This window comes from Hypomesus transpacificus, chromosome 22, assembly GCF_021917145.1.
Source record: "Hypomesus transpacificus isolate Combined female chromosome 22, fHypTra1, whole genome shotgun sequence".
Lineage (NCBI taxonomy): Eukaryota > Metazoa > Chordata > Actinopteri > Osmeriformes > Osmeridae > Hypomesus > Hypomesus transpacificus.
The window spans coordinates 14,828,411-14,848,153 of NC_061081.1; the positions used below are offsets into that span (position 1 = coordinate 14,828,411).

A 19,743-nucleotide genomic window follows, 5' to 3' on the forward strand; every position below is an offset into this window, starting at 1 on the left:
CTGGATCAGATGCTTCTCTGCGGGCCCTAAGGACACAGAATACAAAGTGCATGAATATACCTGTTCAAAGCTGCACTATATAAATATTGATATAATGTATAAATATTTATATTACATTTATCAATTATTTATGTATAAATTCAAAGATGACAAACAGCCATACCAGTTTTTGTCTGAACTTCCATGCTTTCCTCCAGCTCCAGTTTGATTGACAGGTTTCACAACACAAGTCGAGGAGGACGGCATGACCTGGCAAAAGGCGATTGGTTGGAACAGGATCGTCCAAACATAACTGGCTGGAAAGTAGAGGGCCGCTCCAAAATTAGACTTTACAACTTCATGGGCACACAGACACCTGAGTGAAGGCTTTGTTAATAATATGTATTTAGATGACAAACCGTAGGTTCTTTTTACAGATATAATACCACCTATTGTACCTTTAAATCCAGTAAAAAAAACTGACGAATGTCAAGTATTTGGTAAAAATGCAAATCCAATCTGACTTAATGACCTGGAATGTTACCTTTTTGCTGAGAAAGTTGCACAATACTTGAAAATCATTTCCAGATCAAATAAATCAGAAATAAAAACAATTATTATATAAAACATACTTAAATATACACTCTAGATATGCGATATTCTCTCAAGTGCTTACCTTAGTGTAGGCCAAAGCTCTTGTGAACAACAACAGAGCAAACAGAGCCCAGAGCAAAGTGCATCCCAGGCAGAGGAGGGAGGCAGGGGGGTCAGAGTCTGTATACTCACCTGCGCTCCAGCCAGCCTGTCGACCCAGCTCTGTCTGTGCTGTCTCATGGAGTACAGCCCTGACAGACCAAGCACCCAACAACAGCAGCTCAGGTCCGTACTAAACTCTCCACAGAGAGAGACACGAAAGTTGACACTGAGGGTATATTTTGATTTGATTTTAATGCACAGTACAAAGAACCAAACGGGAAGTACAGTGATTGTATAGAGATACAATCTCTATAACTGCTGTAGTCAGGCTAAGGTACCTGGATATCACTAACAGCAGTACACAAACTGAACAGTCTTCATTAGTACATGTGATAATGAAGGAGTGTGTATCTACATGTCCTGCAAATGAATCCTCACACTGTGACATCATGCACTAACGTGGCACTGCACAAGATTAGCGTGGGTTCTCTCATGTCACAATAGCCTACTGTCATCATTTGTCTTTAGAATAATGGCCAGATCTGGCCAGACAGGAATATTCACCTTCTGATACAATAAAGGCTCAGAGACAAGGCAGGCAGGAACAGCATTCCTGATGAGAACAATGAAGAACATGCCTGAGAGGCTTCCTGGGTGCCGTCAAAGTCAAAGTATTTTTAATGGTAGTTGGCACAGATCTCCCAAGATAACACTGGGTATTCCCATAGTTGTGGTAGACACTGCTACACATAACGTCAAAACAAAAATGACACAAAGTGAACGTTTCTAGTGCACACCAGAACTGAAATATATTTATCAGACGTAAAAGGACAGATGGTGGAAGTAAAGACGCAGTGAAGTCATGTTGTGTTTCCAGATGAGCAAGGTGGGCTCACACAATACTGTTTGGATGGGTCCTCTCTCCCTCTCTCTCTCCTTCCCTCTCTCCCTCTTTCTTTCTTTCTCTCCCTCCCTCTCTCCCTCTTTCTTTCTCCTTCTCTCTCTATCTTTCCACATCTCCCCCTCTACATCTCCCTGTCTTTCTCTCCCTCTCTCTCCCTCTCCCTCTGTCTACACCTCCCTCCCTCCCTCTACATCTCCCTCCCTCCCTCCCTCTCTCTACATCTCCCTCCCTCCCTCCCTCTCTACATCTTCCTCTTTCTCCCTCTCTCTAGCTCTGTCTACATATTCCTCTCTCCCATCTCTTTCTGTCTCCCTCTCTCTCCCTCTTACACTGTCGCCTCTAACAAATGATGTAATGAGAGTCTCAGTGACCCGACACACACGATCAAATCCTCGTTTCTTAGAGGAGGCTGTATATGAATCCAGCAGCGCGGCACCCGGAGGTGTGGAGGGCCCGCAGGGTTCTGCTACGCACATGCTAGGAAGAGAAAGACTGTCTACAATGACCTCACACAAGGACAATGGGCTACAGTCAATAGATGCTAGTCACATGCCACAGTCACGAGATAATGATACTAAACACACACACACATGCACACAGTCAGGTGAGTCTTAATGACATTTACAGAGTTGGACTCTTCCGTTGTGGTGGCGTAAGACGTATAAAGCTTTAGTTGCTTTGAACTTGAGAAACAAACACCCACTTGTAAAACCCTTCCAGCCTGTCCCTCTTCTCAAAGACTTCTCCTGTCACATGACATATCGTGATAAATCAACAATCAGGTCAGATTTAATTTGTGTGTAACGCACACACTAGCATGTGTACATGGAGATGTATTTTGAGATTCCAGTTGCTGAAAGACGTCAGTCGAATCAACAGCTTTAGTTTTAAGGGTTGGGATTTCTATCCATGCTTTGTTTGAATAAACCAAGATGTTTATGGCTTTGACTAGAGAAACTGTGTGTGTGTGTGTGTGTGTGTGTGTGTGTGTGTGTGTGTGTGTGTGTGTGTGTGTGTGTGTGTGTGTGTGTGTGTGTGTGTGTGTGAGGGGGGGCAGATAGGACATACAGGACTTTGGTCATCTCCTGAACATCATTAGACCCTCAAAACACATGAAAGCCACATGGCAGGTTGTTACTATGGAGACTGTTTTAGCCAGATGATATCTCTCTAAGGGAGGGAGGAGGACTGTATCCTCTGTTTCAGGTGTGTGTGGGGGGGAGAAAACATGTCACACGATCACTTACATCACGATCGATAATTTAAGTGTTTTAATCCTTATAATTTTAGCAATTTACACAAACATGTCAACATTTGCACACCTACATTGCACGTGCCTACTATACAGTGTCTGATAATCCAAGGCAAGGTTTAGAGACCTAATACTATATCAACGCAGTCAGGGTAAGTTCCACAACACACATCTCTCCTGGGCTAAACGGGATGTTGGCCTGCTTCCCCCATGAACGCATGTCCGCCATTTTCTCTTGCCAAATGTCGCCTTCTTACATGTTTTCCTCCTTCCGAGACTGACCCTGGCGGCAGGTAGGTGGCGGCAAAAGATAAGCGACACATTGAAAAACCAATACCGACTTGAGAAAACGGGTCGGCAAGAATAAAAGCAGGAACCGGCAGAAAAGGAGTATGTCATTATGCGAACTGCTCCCGTACATCATAGATCAAGCCTTCAAATGGTTGGCTGTCATGGCAACACAAAATATATCCCCATATAGCCTAACATAATGTAATAAAGCTATGGTTGGAATAGCACTTTATTTTTTCAAACATTGTAATATAGTAGGCTACTGTGACACATTATTGAGGCACTTCAGCGGGCGAAGACGGATAGTCAGATCGAAATGAACACGCGTAGCCTTTTTTGCGTTTATGAAATCAATGATGTTGTACAGTGGCCTTCCACTGTTGTGGTTTTATGGAGTTAGATTAGTTTCATAATTCAAACAAACAAACGCAACACGATTCAAACAAACTTAACACGATCCAAACAAACGTAACACGATTCATACAAACATAACACGAATCAAACAAACAAACGTAACACGATTCAAACAAACGTAACACGATTCACAAATGTATTTCGTGATTCACAAATGTAAAGCGATTCACAAATAAATGACCTTATTACATTCGTTTGCAACCTGACAAACACAAGTTACAAATCCTTGCATTCGTTGGTGTGAATCCTTGCATTCGTTCGTGTGGATTTTTGGAACTTTCCTGACGCGCTTTGATCCACAAATGCATTTTTTCTAAAAGATATCCTCAGCAGCCTATCAGATCGTCTCTTCCAATTTTAGCCAATCACATTAACGTGTCTATGTGGACTTCAACAACCTGCCATAATGACGGACATCGTCTCCTTCAGATCACGAGCAATGTCGTCTGGTAGCATGTAGGTGAAATATTGCTTGTTAATCTTATTAAACCGATGATCATACCTGATTAAATATTGTTGAGAATGGCAGGATTCATGTTTAGTCATTTTCCGTGTTTCCTAGGCTAACGCAGAGCCCGTCTACCCATATTAGACATTCTCCGGTGATTGGCTAAAATTGGAGACATCTGATAGGCTGCAGAGGATATCTTTTAGAAAAAATGCATTTGTGGATCAAAGCGCGTCAGGAAAGTTCCAAAAATCCACACGAACGAATGCAAGGATTCATACCAACGAATGCAGGGATTTGTAACTTGTGTTTGTCAGGTTGCAAACGAATAGTGATGGGAAGTTCGGTTCTTTTTACTGATTCGGTTCTTTGAATCTCGTTCAGTAAAATGAACGAATCTTTTTTCGAGTCATTTGTTCATTTCAGGAGGGGGGGGGGGGCGGGGGGGGGGGGGGGGGGGGGGGGGGGGGGGGGGGGGGGGGGGGGGTTGGGGGCTATACGTCCACTGCAAAGGACGTATAGCCCCTATACGTCCACTGTAGGTTAGTGCATGACATGTGCACCAGCAAATACTATTTCAAAATAAATTCCTGCATTAAAATAATGTATCATGAGTTTGTATGATTTGGTCATGTATTATCACACTAGCATTTAATTATCACGTCAAACACTGCACTAAACTGTAAGTGTAAATGTAGAGTGAAAATAACAAAACCAGTCAGTATGATGACTTGAGCGAATATAATTCATTCACGTCTTACTAAAACAGCGGCCACGCGAAAGGGAATAAGGAAACTGTTTCCTCTACTAAAAAATACAATGCAGGTCACGTGAAAAAAGGATCCAAAGACTCGTAGAAAGACCGAGTCGGGGAAGGAACTAATCATTCGTTTCCTCTAGCTACAGAGCCTATGCAGGTCACGTGAAAAATGATCCAAAGACTCGTAGAAAGACCGAGTCGGGAAAGGAACGAATCGTTCGTTTCCTCTTGCTACAGCCTATACAGGTCACGTGAAAAATGATCCAAAGACTCGTAGAAAGACCGAGTCGGGAAAGGAACGAATCGTTCGTTTCCTCTAGCTACAGAGCCTATGCAGGTCACGTGAAAAATGATCCAAAGACTCGTAGAAAGACCGAGTCGGGAAATGAACGAATCACTCGTTGAGAGGACTCGTTACTCCCGAGTCCTTATAAGGATTCGTTCAAAATGAACGAATCGTTCACGAACGACACATCACTACAAACGAATGTAATAGGGTCATTTATTTGTGAATCGTGTTACGTTTGTTTGAATCGTGTTATGTTTGTATGAATCGTGTTGCGTTTGTTTGGATCGTGTTAAGTTTGTTTGAATCGTGTTGCGTTTGTTTGTTTGAATTATGAAACTAATCTAACTCCATATGGTTTGGCTGTTGGTTGCAAGACTATATATTTTTTCAGTTGCACCACCAGATGTCACTATTCTCTCCGTTTTAGCTTCGGATCTTATTCCGGCAGAAACAGGAAGAAAGTACTAACGCTTACACTTTCCAAAGCTTCTTCCGCCCATCCTAATTTCTCTAACTGTAATGCAGCGGCTGCGCCCTTCGCTACGGTACACGGCGGCGTTACTCGATTTGCTGCCTGCCACTAAAAGCAAGCTGGTCTCAAACGTTACCCCCCCATATTTCAGAACAACAATGCACTATCACACGGAAGCAAGAGGACGTCCAAACTCCACCGACTACAGGATTTATTTTAGTAAGTTGTGCGCGTCAACACAGCTACTGTATAGGCCTACGTGCATGAATGACTAGTTTTGTTAAACGAATCCGTTACCATACTATGTAGTGAGACGTCCCTGTGCACGTCACACTACTACCATACTTGCAAGCTGCTTTCGTATTCATAACTTGGTAGGCAGACAACACTAGCCGCTAACTATCTTATTGGAAAGCACCTTATTAAAGGCTGTGTTTTCTCAGCCTGTTAGGTTACAGTTTTGTATTTAGTGCGATAGCGGAAACACTACGTTGCACATCTCTTGGTCACCGGTGCTACTTTGTTGTCATTGCATGACTCTAGTCATTGCGTGTCTGTCATTGGTCTGTCAATGTCACACACTGCCACAATATGTTATGTGGCCGCAACGCAGGTTAACACCTATTCCAGTGATCTACGATACACCATTCACATTTCAGCACTTGAAATTCATGAAATTCATGCCCCGATTTCCACTGTGAAAGTAAACGGACAAACTTAAGTTATTAGCTTTGTATTGTAAAATAATTGTACTATACAGAATGAGCCAGAGCTAACGTTGGCTTTGCATTGAATGTGGAGATGGTGTTTACACACGTGTCGATTGACACTAAATCCATAGAAGATGTAGGTTAACAAGGTCACATTAGCCAGGTGTGAACGATCACACCCAAGGTGTGAACCCCATCACCTCAGCCCAATAGACTCACAAGGCAAGCCCTCAGGAAGGGCTATTCTCTACATGACCTTTTATGGCTGTTGAAATCATTCGTGCCTGAAGATGCTGTTAAAAAGATGTATCTGTGTGTGGTTGTTAGAAGGTTGTAGATCAGTTTGTCTTTGTGTGTTGATCCAGAGACCGCAGAGGGGAAGTACATTTCTCCATTTCATGATATCCCGCTGTTTGCGGACACAGAACAGGTAACTTGACATTTTCAAATAGCAGTTTGAATCTTGTGAACACCTGTTTGAGAAAGTTGAAATGTCATTTTTTGACATTAATATTATCTTTTGTTTTTCAATCTACATGTTTTACTTTCTGCAGGGAAATGTGCCATCTAAAAGAATCAAGAAAAATGAGAGCGAGGTATGGTGGCCTTTTAGGGTAATTTATGTCTTTTTAGAATACAATCACAAGACTTCAATGGTAACGGTTGACTTTGTTTTGCCCTTTTTTGAATGTCAGGTGCTGTTCAATATGGTTGTGGAAGTTCCACGGTGGTCAAATGCAAAAATGGAGGCAAGTATCAAGTATCACTACAGTCTGATCTATTTTTTTTTTGAACGAATTGTGTTTATAGTTCTAGATTTGTGCAATAGGCTTGTAAAAAGGAAATATCAAGGGCCATGTTTTGACAGGTACAGACCCAGATGAAAGCTTATATTTCCAACATGGTGTAGAGACAACAGCCAATCATATCAATAATACATCTTCTGAACTGAAGAGGGAGGGGCCAAAAATTCCCTTTAATTTATAATGACATTCTTGCTGCATATTGGTGGGTTAGGGTTAGTTAATGACATGAATGAAGCACTTGAAAATACCCTCCTCTCCAAGTTGACATAAAGGTCATTTCTGTAAATAATAGAAAACACAGAAAGAGCAAGCTGGAGTTTTTCACCCCTTCTAATTCAGCCATTCGGTTTGTGCGAGGAGGACCCATGTGTTGGGGAAGATGCACACAAGTTTGGCACTTTGAAATTTCTGTAGTTTAATTGTTTTGGACACAGCAAACCACGCCCACATCACATTTGATAATGTTGTATATTTATTTTTAAACATTCAGTTTTGTCACTGTCTCAGATTTGTATTTTGTGGGTTTCGTACCGTAGATCGCAACGAAGGAGCCTCTGAATCCCATCAAACAAGACGTCAAGAAGGGGAAACTGAGATATGTGGCCAACGTGTTCCCTCACAAAGGCTACATTTGGAACTACGGAGCGCTGCCCCAGGTGAGAGCACCACCTTGAGGAAGTCAAACCTCCACAGATAGTTTCAAAGTTCAAAGAGAAACGGCGGAAGCAAAACACTATTGACTGTGATTTGACGCGCAGTGTGCAGTCAACGATCGATTCCCTCATGACATCTGTTCTGTGTTGACCATCTCTTTATCTCTTTTGTTCTGCGACCTCGCCGTACCATATCCGAGCTGGGCCTGGAAGTTATCTCTGCTCGGGGTGGATTTTCTTTTAAGCATTTTTGTTCACTTATCCAAACCCTATTCATTCTTTGTTTTCTGTAGCTGAAGCATTGAGACTTCCAGCCTGCATGTCAGTCAGCCTCCATACAGCCTTCTCCAGGTGTATTGATGTAGACACATGATAGATAGGTGCCCAGAACCACTTCAGGATTAATTACAACCAACTTGTTCATTGAAGTCCAGTGTTTGGCCCCAGACTCCATTGTGTAAAAGTGCATTAGAACGACCGGATGTTCATTGACATCAGCATCATCGATTTGGCCATTATTCCCTTGTTACATTCAGCGCCTACAGTTGGCTATCTACTAACAAACAAAACAACAGAAAGTTTTACAAAAGGAAAATGGGCAAAGAGGTCATAATCAATGAGTTTGGCCCGGCCTTCATCTATTTCTTTTTAACGTTATTGACCTTCCTTCCTTCCTGGCTTGCTTTCTTTCTTTTGAATCACACAGACGTGGGAAGATCCGGACCACACCGACAAAGACACTGAGTGCTGTGGAGATAACGACCCGATAGATGTGTGCGACATCGGCTCCAAGGTGCGCCGTCTTCTCATGTGTACTCATGAGACTACAGCAGTGCAGTAGGATTAGGATATTATAGGATATTCGGCTTTTGACACAATTGTGACAGTGTAAGGGATCAATGTAGTCTAATTTGTGTAGCCCTCTTTCCAAGCAATGCCACAGAGGGCTTCACAGATCAGCACCGATTCTCAGCCTTATCCCTCTAGGAAGACAAAAGAAAAACAAAACAAAAAATGTTTTAAAACGAAGACAAGATAAACATCATAATCCAGTCGGGATGTAAGAATTGCGTCTTCGCTTTTCAGGATCTTTCTGTGAAAAAAGTTCTCAATGTAGCAATGTTACAGAGATGGAAAAATGCAATTTGGTGAAGCTCTTAATATGGTATGTGATGGGATGACTTCAGCGCTTGGTGATGCTCTTAATATAGTATGTGATGGGATGACTTGAGCGCTTGTGTGCTCCCCGTGTCCCTCCAGGTGTGTTTGCCAGGTGATGTCATCCAGGTGAAGGTGCTGGGGGTTCTGGCCATGATTGACGAGGGAGAGACAGACTGGAAACTCATTGCCATCAATGCAGAAGACTCAGATGCTCCCAAACTCAACAGTGAGACCAAACGAATACATCTCAATATTGCACTTTGACTTGGCCTGAAGTATAAATATATATACAGTGCCCTCCAAAAGTATTGGAACAGTGAGGCAAATTCCATTATTTTTGCTGTAGACTGAAAACATTTGGGCTTGACATCAAATAATGAACGTGAGACCAGAGATCAACGTTTCAGCTTTTATTTCCAGGTATTTACATCAGGATCTGATGCACAACTAAGAAAATATCACATTTTGTTTGAATCCACCCATTTGTCATGTGATCAAAAGTATTGGAACAGATATACTTAAAACATATTTAAGTGAATAAGACTTAATATTTAGTTGCAAATCCTTTGCTTTCAATAACTGCAGCAAGTCTGTGACCCATTGACGTCACCAAACTTTTGCATTCTTCCTTTTTGATGCTTTCCCAGGCTTTCACTGCAGCCTCTTTCAGTTGTTGTTTGTTTTGTGGGGTTCCTCCCTTCAGTCTCCTCTTAAGCAGGTAAAATGCATGCTCTATAGGGTTTAAGTCTGGAGATTGACTTGGCCAGTCTAATACCTTTCATTTCTTGCCCCTGATGAACTCCTTTGTTGTTTTGGCAGTGTGTTTTGGGTCGTTATCTTGCTGCATGATGAAGGCTCTGCCAATCAGTTTGGTTGCATCTTTCCTTAAATTGGCAGACAAAATGTTTCTGTAGACTTCCGAGTTCATTTTGCTGCTGCCATCATGTGTTACATCCTCAATGAAGATTAATGAGCCCGTCCCAGAAGAAGCCATGCAAACCCAAGCCATGACATTACCTCCACCGTGTTTCACAGATGAGCTTGTGTATCTTTAAGTTAATCTTTGTCTCATCAGTCCATAAAACTTTGTCCCAGAATTTTTGAGGTTCATCTCTGTACTTTTTGGCAAATTCCAGCCTGGCCTTCCTATTCTTCTTGCTAATGAGTGGTTTGCATCTTCTGGTGTAGCCCTTGTACTTTTGTTCATGAAGTCTTCTGCGAACAGTAGATAGTGATACCTTCACTATCTACCTGCCATCTGGAGGTTGTTGCTGATCTCACTAACAGTTGTTTTAGGGTCTTTCTTTACAGCTCTCACAATGTTTCTGTCATCAACTGCTGATGTTTTCCTTGGTCTACCTGTTCGACGTCTGTTACTTAGTACACCAGTAGTTTTCTTCTTCTTCAGGACATTCCAAATGGTTGTACTGGCTATGGCCAATGTTTCTGCAATGGCTCTGATTGATTTTCCATCTTCTCTAAGACTCACAATTGCTTGTTTTTCACCCAAAGACAGCGCTCTGGTTTTCATGTTGTTTTCACCTCTGAATACAGTCTGCATAGACAAAACCTATCTTACCCAATCTGAACCTGAGTGTAGACATTCAGTGGTATTTATTGATTGAATAATGTATGTAATAGGACACACCTGGGCAACAAAACACACCTGTCAGTCACATGTTCCAATACTTTTGCTCACGTGACAAATGGGTGGGTTCGAACAAAAAGGTGATATTTTCTAATTTGTGCATCAGATCCTGATGTAAATACCTGGAAATAAAAGCTGAAACGTTGATCTCTGGTTTCACATTCATCGTTTGATGTCAACCCCAAATGTTTTCAGTCTACAGCAAAAATAAAGGAATTGGCCTCACTGTTCCAATACTTTTGGAGGGCACTGTATATCAGGGAGTCAAGTGGCTGAGCGGGTAGAGCATCGGGCTAGTAATCTGAAGGTTGAAAGTTCGATTCCCGGCCAGTACACATGACGTTGTGTCCTTGGGCAAGGCACTTCACCCTACTTGCCCCGGGGAGAATGTCCCTGTACTTACTGTAAGTCGCTCTGGATAAGAGCGTCTGCTAAATGACTCAATGTAAATATATTTTGTAACTTTATGATGAGCTCTTCTGGCGCTATACCAGCGACCATGGACGATTAGCAACGTTTCCTCTAACGTCATAGAACGTTGACCAGAACGTTAAGGTGTGACAGGGCCTTTAGACATTGAATGGTTCCAGACAAATACACATACCGATGCAAATACTTCTGGCAATGCCAGGCTAAAGAAGTGTTGCTTTTTACCCCATGTTGCTTAGCATCCCAGCAATGCAAACACAACAGTTGTGAGAATAAAGAATTGCAAAATACCTACTTCCCATTCTGAGGGGCAACCACTGCCAGTATTCAAAGTGCTGCTTGCATTCAGCAGCGTGTGCTTGTTTTGCTATTCCACTCAGGTATTGAAGATGTTCGCAGGAGTAGACCGGGCCATTTGGAGGCTACTGTCGACTGGTTCAGGAAATACAAGGTGCCGGATGGGAAGCCAGAGAACCAGTTTGCCTTCAATGGACAGTTCAAAGACAAGGTACATAGACTTTCTCCCATTTAGCCTCTAACTGATCTGGCGATGTGGCGAAACTTAGCGATGTGGTGTGTTTTTATAGCCTGCATGTGTTCCATCCCAGTGCAGAGGCGGTCATTTAGAGGATGACTGGTGCCTGAACTGCTTGTTTTCTACGAGGGTAACTGACCACATTTTCCTTTTTCATTGTGTTCCTTGCATCCTCTCCAGGACTTTGCGGTGGATATCATCAAGTCCACCCATGAGCACTGGAGGGCACTCGTGCAGAAGCAGAGGAATGTCGGAGACATAGATTGGTGAGTTAGTGGTGTGTGTGTGGGGGAGAAATGAGCATATCTTTGCCGATTTCTCTCTCTATATTTTTTGGGGATTGCTGTTGACACATTCTAACGTTGCTTGATGGTTTGTGTAATAGTCCTCATCAGCTGCACAGAAACGGAGACGGCTGTTTGATTGGAAACCGCTAATGGTTAGAGCAGGGCTCTCCAACCCTGCTCCTGGAGATAGTAGGGTCTCCAACCCTGCTCCTGGAGAGCTACCTGCCTGAAGGTTTTTGCTCCAACACAAACCCAGCACACGCGATTCTAATAATGAGCTAGTTGATCAGGTAACGTGTTGAATCAGGTCAAATGCGTGTGATTGGAGCAACAGGCAGGAAGCTGTCCAGGAACAGGGTGTGAGACCCCTGAGTTAGGAATGCGTTTTTAGACTGTTTCACGTAAACGTAATATGTTTGTTTGTCCACAGTAAGAACGTGTCTGTCTGTGAGAGTCCACACAAATGCAGCTGCGAAGATGCCGTCTGTGTGGTGAAGTCGGTAAGAGCTGGAAACCTGACGTCTCTAGTCTTGTGTTTGAGTCAGACGCTGTGATGACTTCTCTTCAGCTGGTTCCTACATTATCATGACATGGTGCTAAACACCCATGAGATGTGTGTCTTGCAGCCTTAAAAAAGGCAGGTGCTAGAAATGCCACCACCGTGTTAACACAAGTCTGGTGTGTGGCTAAAGCTCAGTGAAAGAGTATTTGACTGCAGATCAAGAGATTGCATGTTCCCCCAGTGCTAATTAACCGCACCACACTGAGTGTTTTAACTTCTCATCTGTGCCTGTTGCAGCTTCATGGCTGGCTGGCTGGCTGGCAGGTGTAAACCAGGTGGTAAAACCACCTGTAGGTTTGTCTTTGATGAACATGACGTACGTTTCCTTTGATTCCTGTACGTTTCCTGTTTAGGCTCCGACTTGGGGGGATCCACTTCCTGTTCCTGCTGAAGGTTCGTTTGGTGCTGAATCCCTTTACTTCCTCATAGCAACCAACCTAATAGCATAGCAACCGGCCGCTGCAAGTGTATTGTAAAGCTTTTACCCTGAAACAATACATGAATTCAAATATATTTTTCTTTTGTAGTGGACAAATGGTATTTCCCCAACAAGTGATTCTTGGATTGGATCAAGACACCAGGAAGATCTTAGTTGAGTCTAATATCAACTTCTAAGCCCTTTCAACTACTGTATTTCTATTAAATTAAAAATATTTTGTATGCAGTTAATTTCAGTTGGAAATTCATTTTTATTGAAATTGGATTTCAGGGTTTTATTGTTGAAGACATAAAACGTCACATTTAAGTTGTATGTATTCAAGTTTTGATCACGATTATACTGATGAAATAAGGGGACCCCACCCTCTAAACTGTAAATGAATACCAAAAGTAAGTTGGTTTATTACGTTTCTTATGTTCTTGTACTGGATATTATGTACAGTAAGAGTCCATTTTATTTAATGATGCCAGTTTATGTGCCAATATGGCTTTCAGGGCCTGTTAAACGGATAAAAATGGTCCTTATTTGGATAAATAAAAGCATCAAGATGTTACATTTTTGCTTCAGCCATTCAATCTATTATGACAGTTGCCTAACGTCCTATGTCAGTATTCATATCCGGTTGGTTACTGAGCCCATGTCAGTATTCATATCCGGTTGGTTACTGAGCCCATGTCAGTATTCATATCCGGTTGGTTACTGAGCCCATGTCAGTATTCATATCCGGTTGGTTACTGAGCCCATGTCAGTATTCATATCCGGTTGGTTACTGAGCCCATGTCAGTATTCATATCCGGTTGGTTACTGAGCCCATGTCAGTATTCATATCCGGTTGGTTACTGAGCCCAGTCTTAATACTCACTTTAAAAACACCAAGCAGGTGGCTTCCTCTCAGTTTCCTGTACCTGAGAGGGAAAGATACGAAGACAAACAATAAACAGTACAAGGAAAGGGAGGTGACACTGTAAAGTGCTTTAAATAAATATAAATTTTATTAAAAACACCCACATCTCAGCAATATCAGGAATGATATAATAAACAGCTTTCAAATAAACTGCATTCAGTACATTACAATACTTACAGTATGTATATCCATCCTTTATCCCATTTTTTGGAGCATACCAATCTTCAGAAGGGGGGGGGGGGATTAGGGAAGCGGTAAACAAAAAAAAGAGAGGCAGAAAACAATTTCCTAACCCTTTAGTGTCTGTTAAAACTGTAAAACACCAACGTGTGTATGTTAAACTGCTGGCTAACACAGAGCAGGGAGCTTTGGGGTGTTAGTTAGTCAAGCTTAGAAAGTCATTCAAGTAACGCTGGCTCACTCTGAAGCGTCTTCAAGTATGGCTATGATGCTCACCCGCTATATCGTCATGGAAACATTGCCTTTCACGACCACAACCTGCTACTGTTGCTGGGTTCTGTACACAGAAATTTAACATTGAGAAAAAAAAAAAATAATTATTCATTTTCTTTTCTTTACAAAAATGGAATCCTGTACAAAAAAAGTCTTCTTGAAGTGATTGAACTAACTGGAAGGGAGACCTGTATTTGACAGAGTAGCTTCTACTAACCCTACTGGGGTTATTCAACCATTCTGTCAACTTGGAAAATACTCAAATTAGATTAAAAGGACAAGATGATGATTATGATGATGATTGCTGATAGACAATGGGTCGTGGGTACATTCTGACAAAACTACAAGAAACCTACACCATTTAACATATAACAATAGCAGGGTGTTAAAAAACTTGTATTTTTTGCAATACAAACAACCATGGTATTTACAACGTGGCATAATTTACTTTTAAACACATTTACAATAATCTACTTTCTTATTTTAAATAAAAAGTTATGTTTCATGACATTTTCTGAAAAAAAGAAGTGCTTTCAGAATACAAAAGATGTCAGAATAGGGGGAGTCCTCACTCAATTATAATAATTATTCCATCAAATACCACATTAAATCAAATGGAAAAGGGGTAGGGAAGTGGGGACTAACCAATTAACCAAAATACAATTGTTTAGTGGTTATAAATAAATTTAGAATTAACTATACACAGGCACACGTCTTCTATGGTTATAACTGCCCTGGACTGGCCTCTTGGCAAGACCAAACACATTTCTGTCAACCTTCAATGCCAAACACTTCCCTTTAGTCAATTTCAGTGCATAAATTCAAATTACTTCTTAAAAGTTTACCATCAATCTAAAACAGAAGAACAAAAAAGCAGGTTGTCAATATCATTACTGTATCTACCAAAGGTAATTGTGTTTTTTTAAGTGTAATATTTACAAGTAATTCATTGGGAATTTTTAAAAAGTGGAGAAAAATCCCTGATAGAAACTAGCTGGAGCACAGGAGATGTATGCGTGCACAGAAATTAGTTGAAAATATCCCTGATTTTGCTATCACAACAAAGCTCGAGTTCAAGTAATACTTTCAAACAGAGCAAGCATAACGAAAGTAAGCAATGAACTTAGCCTTGCGGCCTGAAGGACTTGTTATTGTAGTTGTAACCTTTTGTTGTAAATAACTATCCTACTGCCAAACTAGTTCTGAGGTATATGGCAAGTAGTTGCTGTACATTATTCATTAATCATCTTCTCACCGCCCCAAAGTCACATTTCACGTTTCTAGTAAGTTGAGTATAGCACCATGGGAAATAAGAAAAAGTCAAAACCCAATGAAATATAACTTTTTTTTTCTTTTTTTTCTTTTTTTTTTTACAGCAAATCTAAAATCGAAACTGTAAAATTGCGTAAATGACAAGAATTAATTTACTGTACATATCTCAACTTTTCTTTATCATACATCTACATTACAATTGTTCCAGACCCCACAGCAAGCCAGCTGCCTTTTGAAACTGTGAAACTAACTCTGAACCCTGGAACACATTCTTCATCATGTAACAAGATGGAGAACATGTTCAATTTAACAGTTGCATGACTTTGTGGCTAATATTCACAATCCAGGTTTGTTCAGTGAACCTGCGTTCAAAAAGTCAAAACGGTCAACAACAACCATGTAACTTTTACAAAGAAAACTGAAATAATTGCAAGACAACTTGCCTGTTGCCTGACGGTTTGAAACAGTACAATTCAAAACGGCACCTTTTTGAGAATGGATCGATTTTACAGTCTGAAGAATACAGTAAGGACTGGTAAACTGTATAAGAAGCACCAGAAAAAAAATACTTGATACAAATCTCATTTGCATTATATCAGTTTTTGAAGATCAACAAATCCATGCTCAATGTCATGGCTTGAATGTTCAGAAAGTAGTAACTTGCTTGCACCGCAGCAGTGTGTTTTGTGTTCCGGTAATGAAGGCGTTATCAACGATTTTAACTTATCAAAAGTGCTTAAGGAAACACAAATTTTCACTAAAGAAAATTTTGCTGATGATAGTTAGTCAATGATACAGTATTTTCAGTGTCATCCTGTTCAAATATTTCAACCAGCGATGTTGCTCGTTACTTAAAAATTGTACATGTTAATCAATGAGTTTGAAGGCAATTTAACAAAAAGACACCCTAGACTTCAGCACCGTGGGTGTGGTCACCCACAAAGTATTGTTTTTGTCATGATCTCTTGTATAAAACATTGGGTTAGAAAAGTAAAGCCAGCCAAAAAGTCCAGTTAAATAGATCAGTCCTTGTGTCGGACCAGAAGCACCAGAAGATGAGTTTTGACAAAGTGTATCTTGTTACAGAAACCCAAAGAATAAATAAATACTTCGTTATTGGGAAGGCTCACACCTATATCATAAAGCTGGATTTCTCAGGAGATGACTGACCTGATATGTAAGATGGTACAAATCAATCAAACAGTTCTCAGGTTTGCTGTCTTCACCCACTCCCCAAACACACACACACCCATCTGCCATTGCATCTTGCCTTTAAGTTTGGATTTGATCCTCCAAACGTGAGGCCAGTGGTGCCTGAGGTCTCAGTTTCATGTCAAAATAGCACCTTGAGTGTTCTCACTGCTTCTCACGCTGGCTGATGGTGAACTCACCTGCATCTGGGTCCTTCAGACAAACTTGCTGTACGGCCCCGTGACCTTAGTAAATGCGAAGGGGGTTGAGTTGACGTAGGTGTTAGTGGTGAAAGAATGAGACCCTTGCATCAGGGACTGGATGAACCGCTTGTAAGGAGGTTCTCCAACCGGCTCCGTCGTGTCCACGTGTTCTCGCTTCACCCCCTTCTTGTTGCTCTTGCTTGGCGTCCCCTCCCCTCCGTTCCTCTCCGCGTCTTCCTCCTTCTCCCTCGCCTTCTCCGCCATCTTGGCCTCCCACAGAGCCAGGCCGTGCTTGGCCTCGTTCATGTTCTTGTGCTGGTAAAACACCAGGGATATCCTCGTCGGGTGGTTGCGGTCGGGGTTCTTGAGGGGCGTTGTGGCGTGCAACTCTCGCTTGGCGCACTCGATGAGGATGGAGCCGTGACTGGGCGCCACCGCTACGCCCCCGATGTCCGGGTCCAGGAAGTTGTGCTCGTTGTCGGACCACATCTCGGGCTTCTGGGGTGTGGTGGGCGTGGTGGGGGTCTGCGGAGTGCCGGGCTCCTGCTTGATCATGGGGCTCTGAAAGCCGCCGTTTGGGAGCCCGAACCCAGGATGTGTCGGAGTCAGACAGTCCCCTCCCAGCTGAGGAGGAAGGTCCTGAGTCCCCATGCCTACTGCCCCTGGGGGCAGACCCATCTCTGTCTTGATTTGCATCCGGAATGGGTCCTGTCCCGGAGGGTACATATGCTGGCTCTGGGCGAGGTACGAGTTGGGGTAACCGCCAAACTGATTGCCTTTGCTCACAGCTGCGGCGTAGTCCAGACCGGGGTGGGCCGCGGGAGATCGGGAGAGGGCGTCGAGGAACTGGGGATCGGTGGCACCAGCGGGGCCGTACGAGGGATACGGACTCATGGGGTGAACGCCACCAGGCCGCATGCTACAGTTGCTGTACCCGTTGACCTGTAAACCGGGTTCGCCGTAACGTGGTGGGCAGTTCACCCCGTAGCGTTGGTGCGTGGCATACTGCTGCTCAGGGTACAGCGTTGGACGCTGCTGCCGGTACATGTCCAGATGCTTTGGGTTCGAAGTGTAGTAAGGGTGGTAGGTGTCCAGGGACATGCCTCCGTTGCACTGGTAACCAGTGTAAGGGCTCCCGGGGTTGAGGGATCCGGGATAAGCGCTGACTGCTGGATTTGATCCGTTCATGTAGGGAGAGTTTGGAACATGCAAGGGGGAAGGGTAAGGGTTTGCTGGTGCTTGTTGCTGAAGTGGGTACTTGCTACCTGGTTTGGAAGTGCTTGGAAAGGCGCTGGGGTGTTCTGGAAAGCGGGGGTAGCTGGCTGGGTGCGGGGAGCCTGGGTAAGGGGGAAGGGCATTCTGGTGCTGTTGTTGCTGGAGTTGCTGATGGTGGGCGCCCAGAGGGTGGGGTGGCTGGCCAGAGCTGGGGTTCACACCTGGGGGGGAGGAAGGAAAAACAAGTGAATCCCCTGTCACCCAAACGCTTCTTGGCAGAAATGTATTAAACCATGTGTGAATAGTAATCAAACTAAGCTATGTTTGAAGCTCTAACCCAATCTCATACTACAGTGATTGATACTGAGTGATTAATGAATCTCCACCCATCTGGACAAGGATCCCAACATTTCTAGGCAGAACTGTACGACTAGTATGTGTGCATAGTAGTCAAACTAAGTCGTGCTTGACGCTATAGTGTTCTTCCCAGTGATCGATGGATATCAACGGTCTGATTGACGGCTCTCCACCCACCTGGCCCTGGGACATTCTGCGCAGTGCTACTTTCGTAAGTGCTCTTCATCTTAGCCTGAAGTGCGATGGCAGCTTTCTCCGCCTTGGCGTTGGGCGTGTCCATCATGGCGTTCTTGTTGGCCGCCGCCTTCTTGGCGTCCAGCTTCTTCTGCCGGCAGGACTTGGCCGGCTCCGAGAGCATCCGGATCTGACGGCGGAACGAGCTGAGGACCTGGATGGCTCCTAACTGCACCTTCTCACGCTGTGCCTCCTCACTGCCAAACTCGTCCGTGTTGGAGGCCTTGTAGAGAGGCAGCACGTGCAGCTGTTCGTCCTCAGGGATCTTGCCGATCTCGCGATTGTCCTCCCTGGTCAGAGTGCACACCTGGAGGGAGAGAGAGAGTGAGAGAGTGAGAGTGAGAGAGAGTGAGAGAGAGAGAGAGAGAGAGAGAGAGGGGGGGGAGAGGGGGAGAGAGAGAGAGAGAGACGGCAGAGGCGTGGTGAGTGTCGGTACATTGCAGCATCTCTTCTCCGGTCCAACAAATGCAGCGAAATCTTTGGTTTTCAAAAATGTGCGTAATTTCTTTCTTTTAAATCTTTTTTAAAAAGTACGAAAGCAGTTATGGGTACAATTTCACTTAACTCAGCATAAATATGATCTAGGATCGAATAGTGCCAGAGCACCTTTGAGGTGTGTACTCACCACAGTGCTGCCCCCCTGCATGTTGTGCAGGTCCCTATGGGCGTGGGCACAGAAGTCCATGCAGGCAGTGACCCCTGAGAAAGGCCGTCCCTCCTTCAGACCCAGACGGCAGTCGGGCGCTCGCTGCTCATGCTCCACCTGAGACAAGAACGGGACAACAACATAGGTTTATATTTAAATACACACACACGTGTACACGCACACAAAACAGTATAGTATTACTATTTTATTAGCATAGAATATAACTTGTATAATTTTTTTTTTTAAAGTGTACAACTAGTATTAGTATATACCTAGTATATACACTATATATACACAACTATGTATAGTATTAATATATAGTGAATGTCTGTATAGTTCATTATGTTGTGTAATTTAGAATTGAGGGTATTTATGATCCTGCTATGCTGCTTGGAACTGCACCCAAGACTCTCACCCGCTGTGGCAATAAAAGTATTAGATTTTAACACGGGAGGTTGAGTTAAGTGTCCCACGCACACCAATAGGGGAAGCCATTCCTGTGTTGCTAGGCAGGATGAGCTATTGGAGAGGAT

At 43.1% G+C, this 19,743-nt stretch overlaps 2 protein-coding genes across 4 annotated transcripts in view; one reads left to right on the forward strand and one right to left on the reverse strand.

Annotated features, from left to right (window-relative positions):
• The first annotated feature begins 3,958 nt into the window (after window positions 1–3,958).
• ppa2 (inorganic pyrophosphatase 2) lies at window positions 3,959–13,288 on the forward strand. 3 transcript variants are annotated; one of them, XM_047045503.1, is made up of 13 exons: window positions 3,959–3,992; window positions 5,657–5,724; window positions 6,575–6,645; window positions 6,770–6,811; window positions 6,911–6,964; window positions 7,558–7,677; window positions 8,381–8,467; window positions 8,935–9,061; window positions 11,293–11,420; window positions 11,628–11,713; window positions 12,165–12,234; window positions 12,650–12,689; window positions 12,824–13,288. In XM_047045503.1, exons 1-13 carry the CDS (start codon window positions 3,976–3,978, stop codon window positions 12,850–12,852), a joined length of 939 nt encoding a protein of 312 aa, XP_046901459.1. In that variant the 5' UTR covers window positions 3,959–3,975; the 3' UTR covers window positions 12,853–13,288. The 3 variants fall into 3 exon arrangements, with proteins under 3 accessions (XP_046901459.1, XP_046901458.1, XP_046901457.1); XM_047045502.1 differs by lacking the exon at window positions 3,959–3,992 and having other exon boundaries at window positions 5,377–5,724; window positions 6,581–6,645; XM_047045501.1 differs by lacking the exon at window positions 3,959–3,992 and having other exon boundaries at window positions 5,381–5,724.
• Window positions 13,289–13,705: 417 nt separating this feature from the next.
• Window positions 13,706–19,743, reverse strand: part of tet2 (tet methylcytosine dioxygenase 2) — a 43,635-nt gene continuing 37,597 nt past the window's right edge. The window contains exons 8-10 of the mRNA XM_047045499.1: window positions 19,190–19,327; window positions 18,508–18,871; window positions 13,706–18,194 (exon numbers count right to left, since the gene is read on the reverse strand). Coding sequence (XP_046901455.1) covers window positions 16,771–18,194; window positions 18,508–18,871; window positions 19,190–19,327 — 1,926 coding nt within the window. The 3' untranslated portion in view covers window positions 13,706–16,770. The remainder of the gene's footprint in view (window positions 18,195–18,507; window positions 18,872–19,189; window positions 19,328–19,743) is intronic.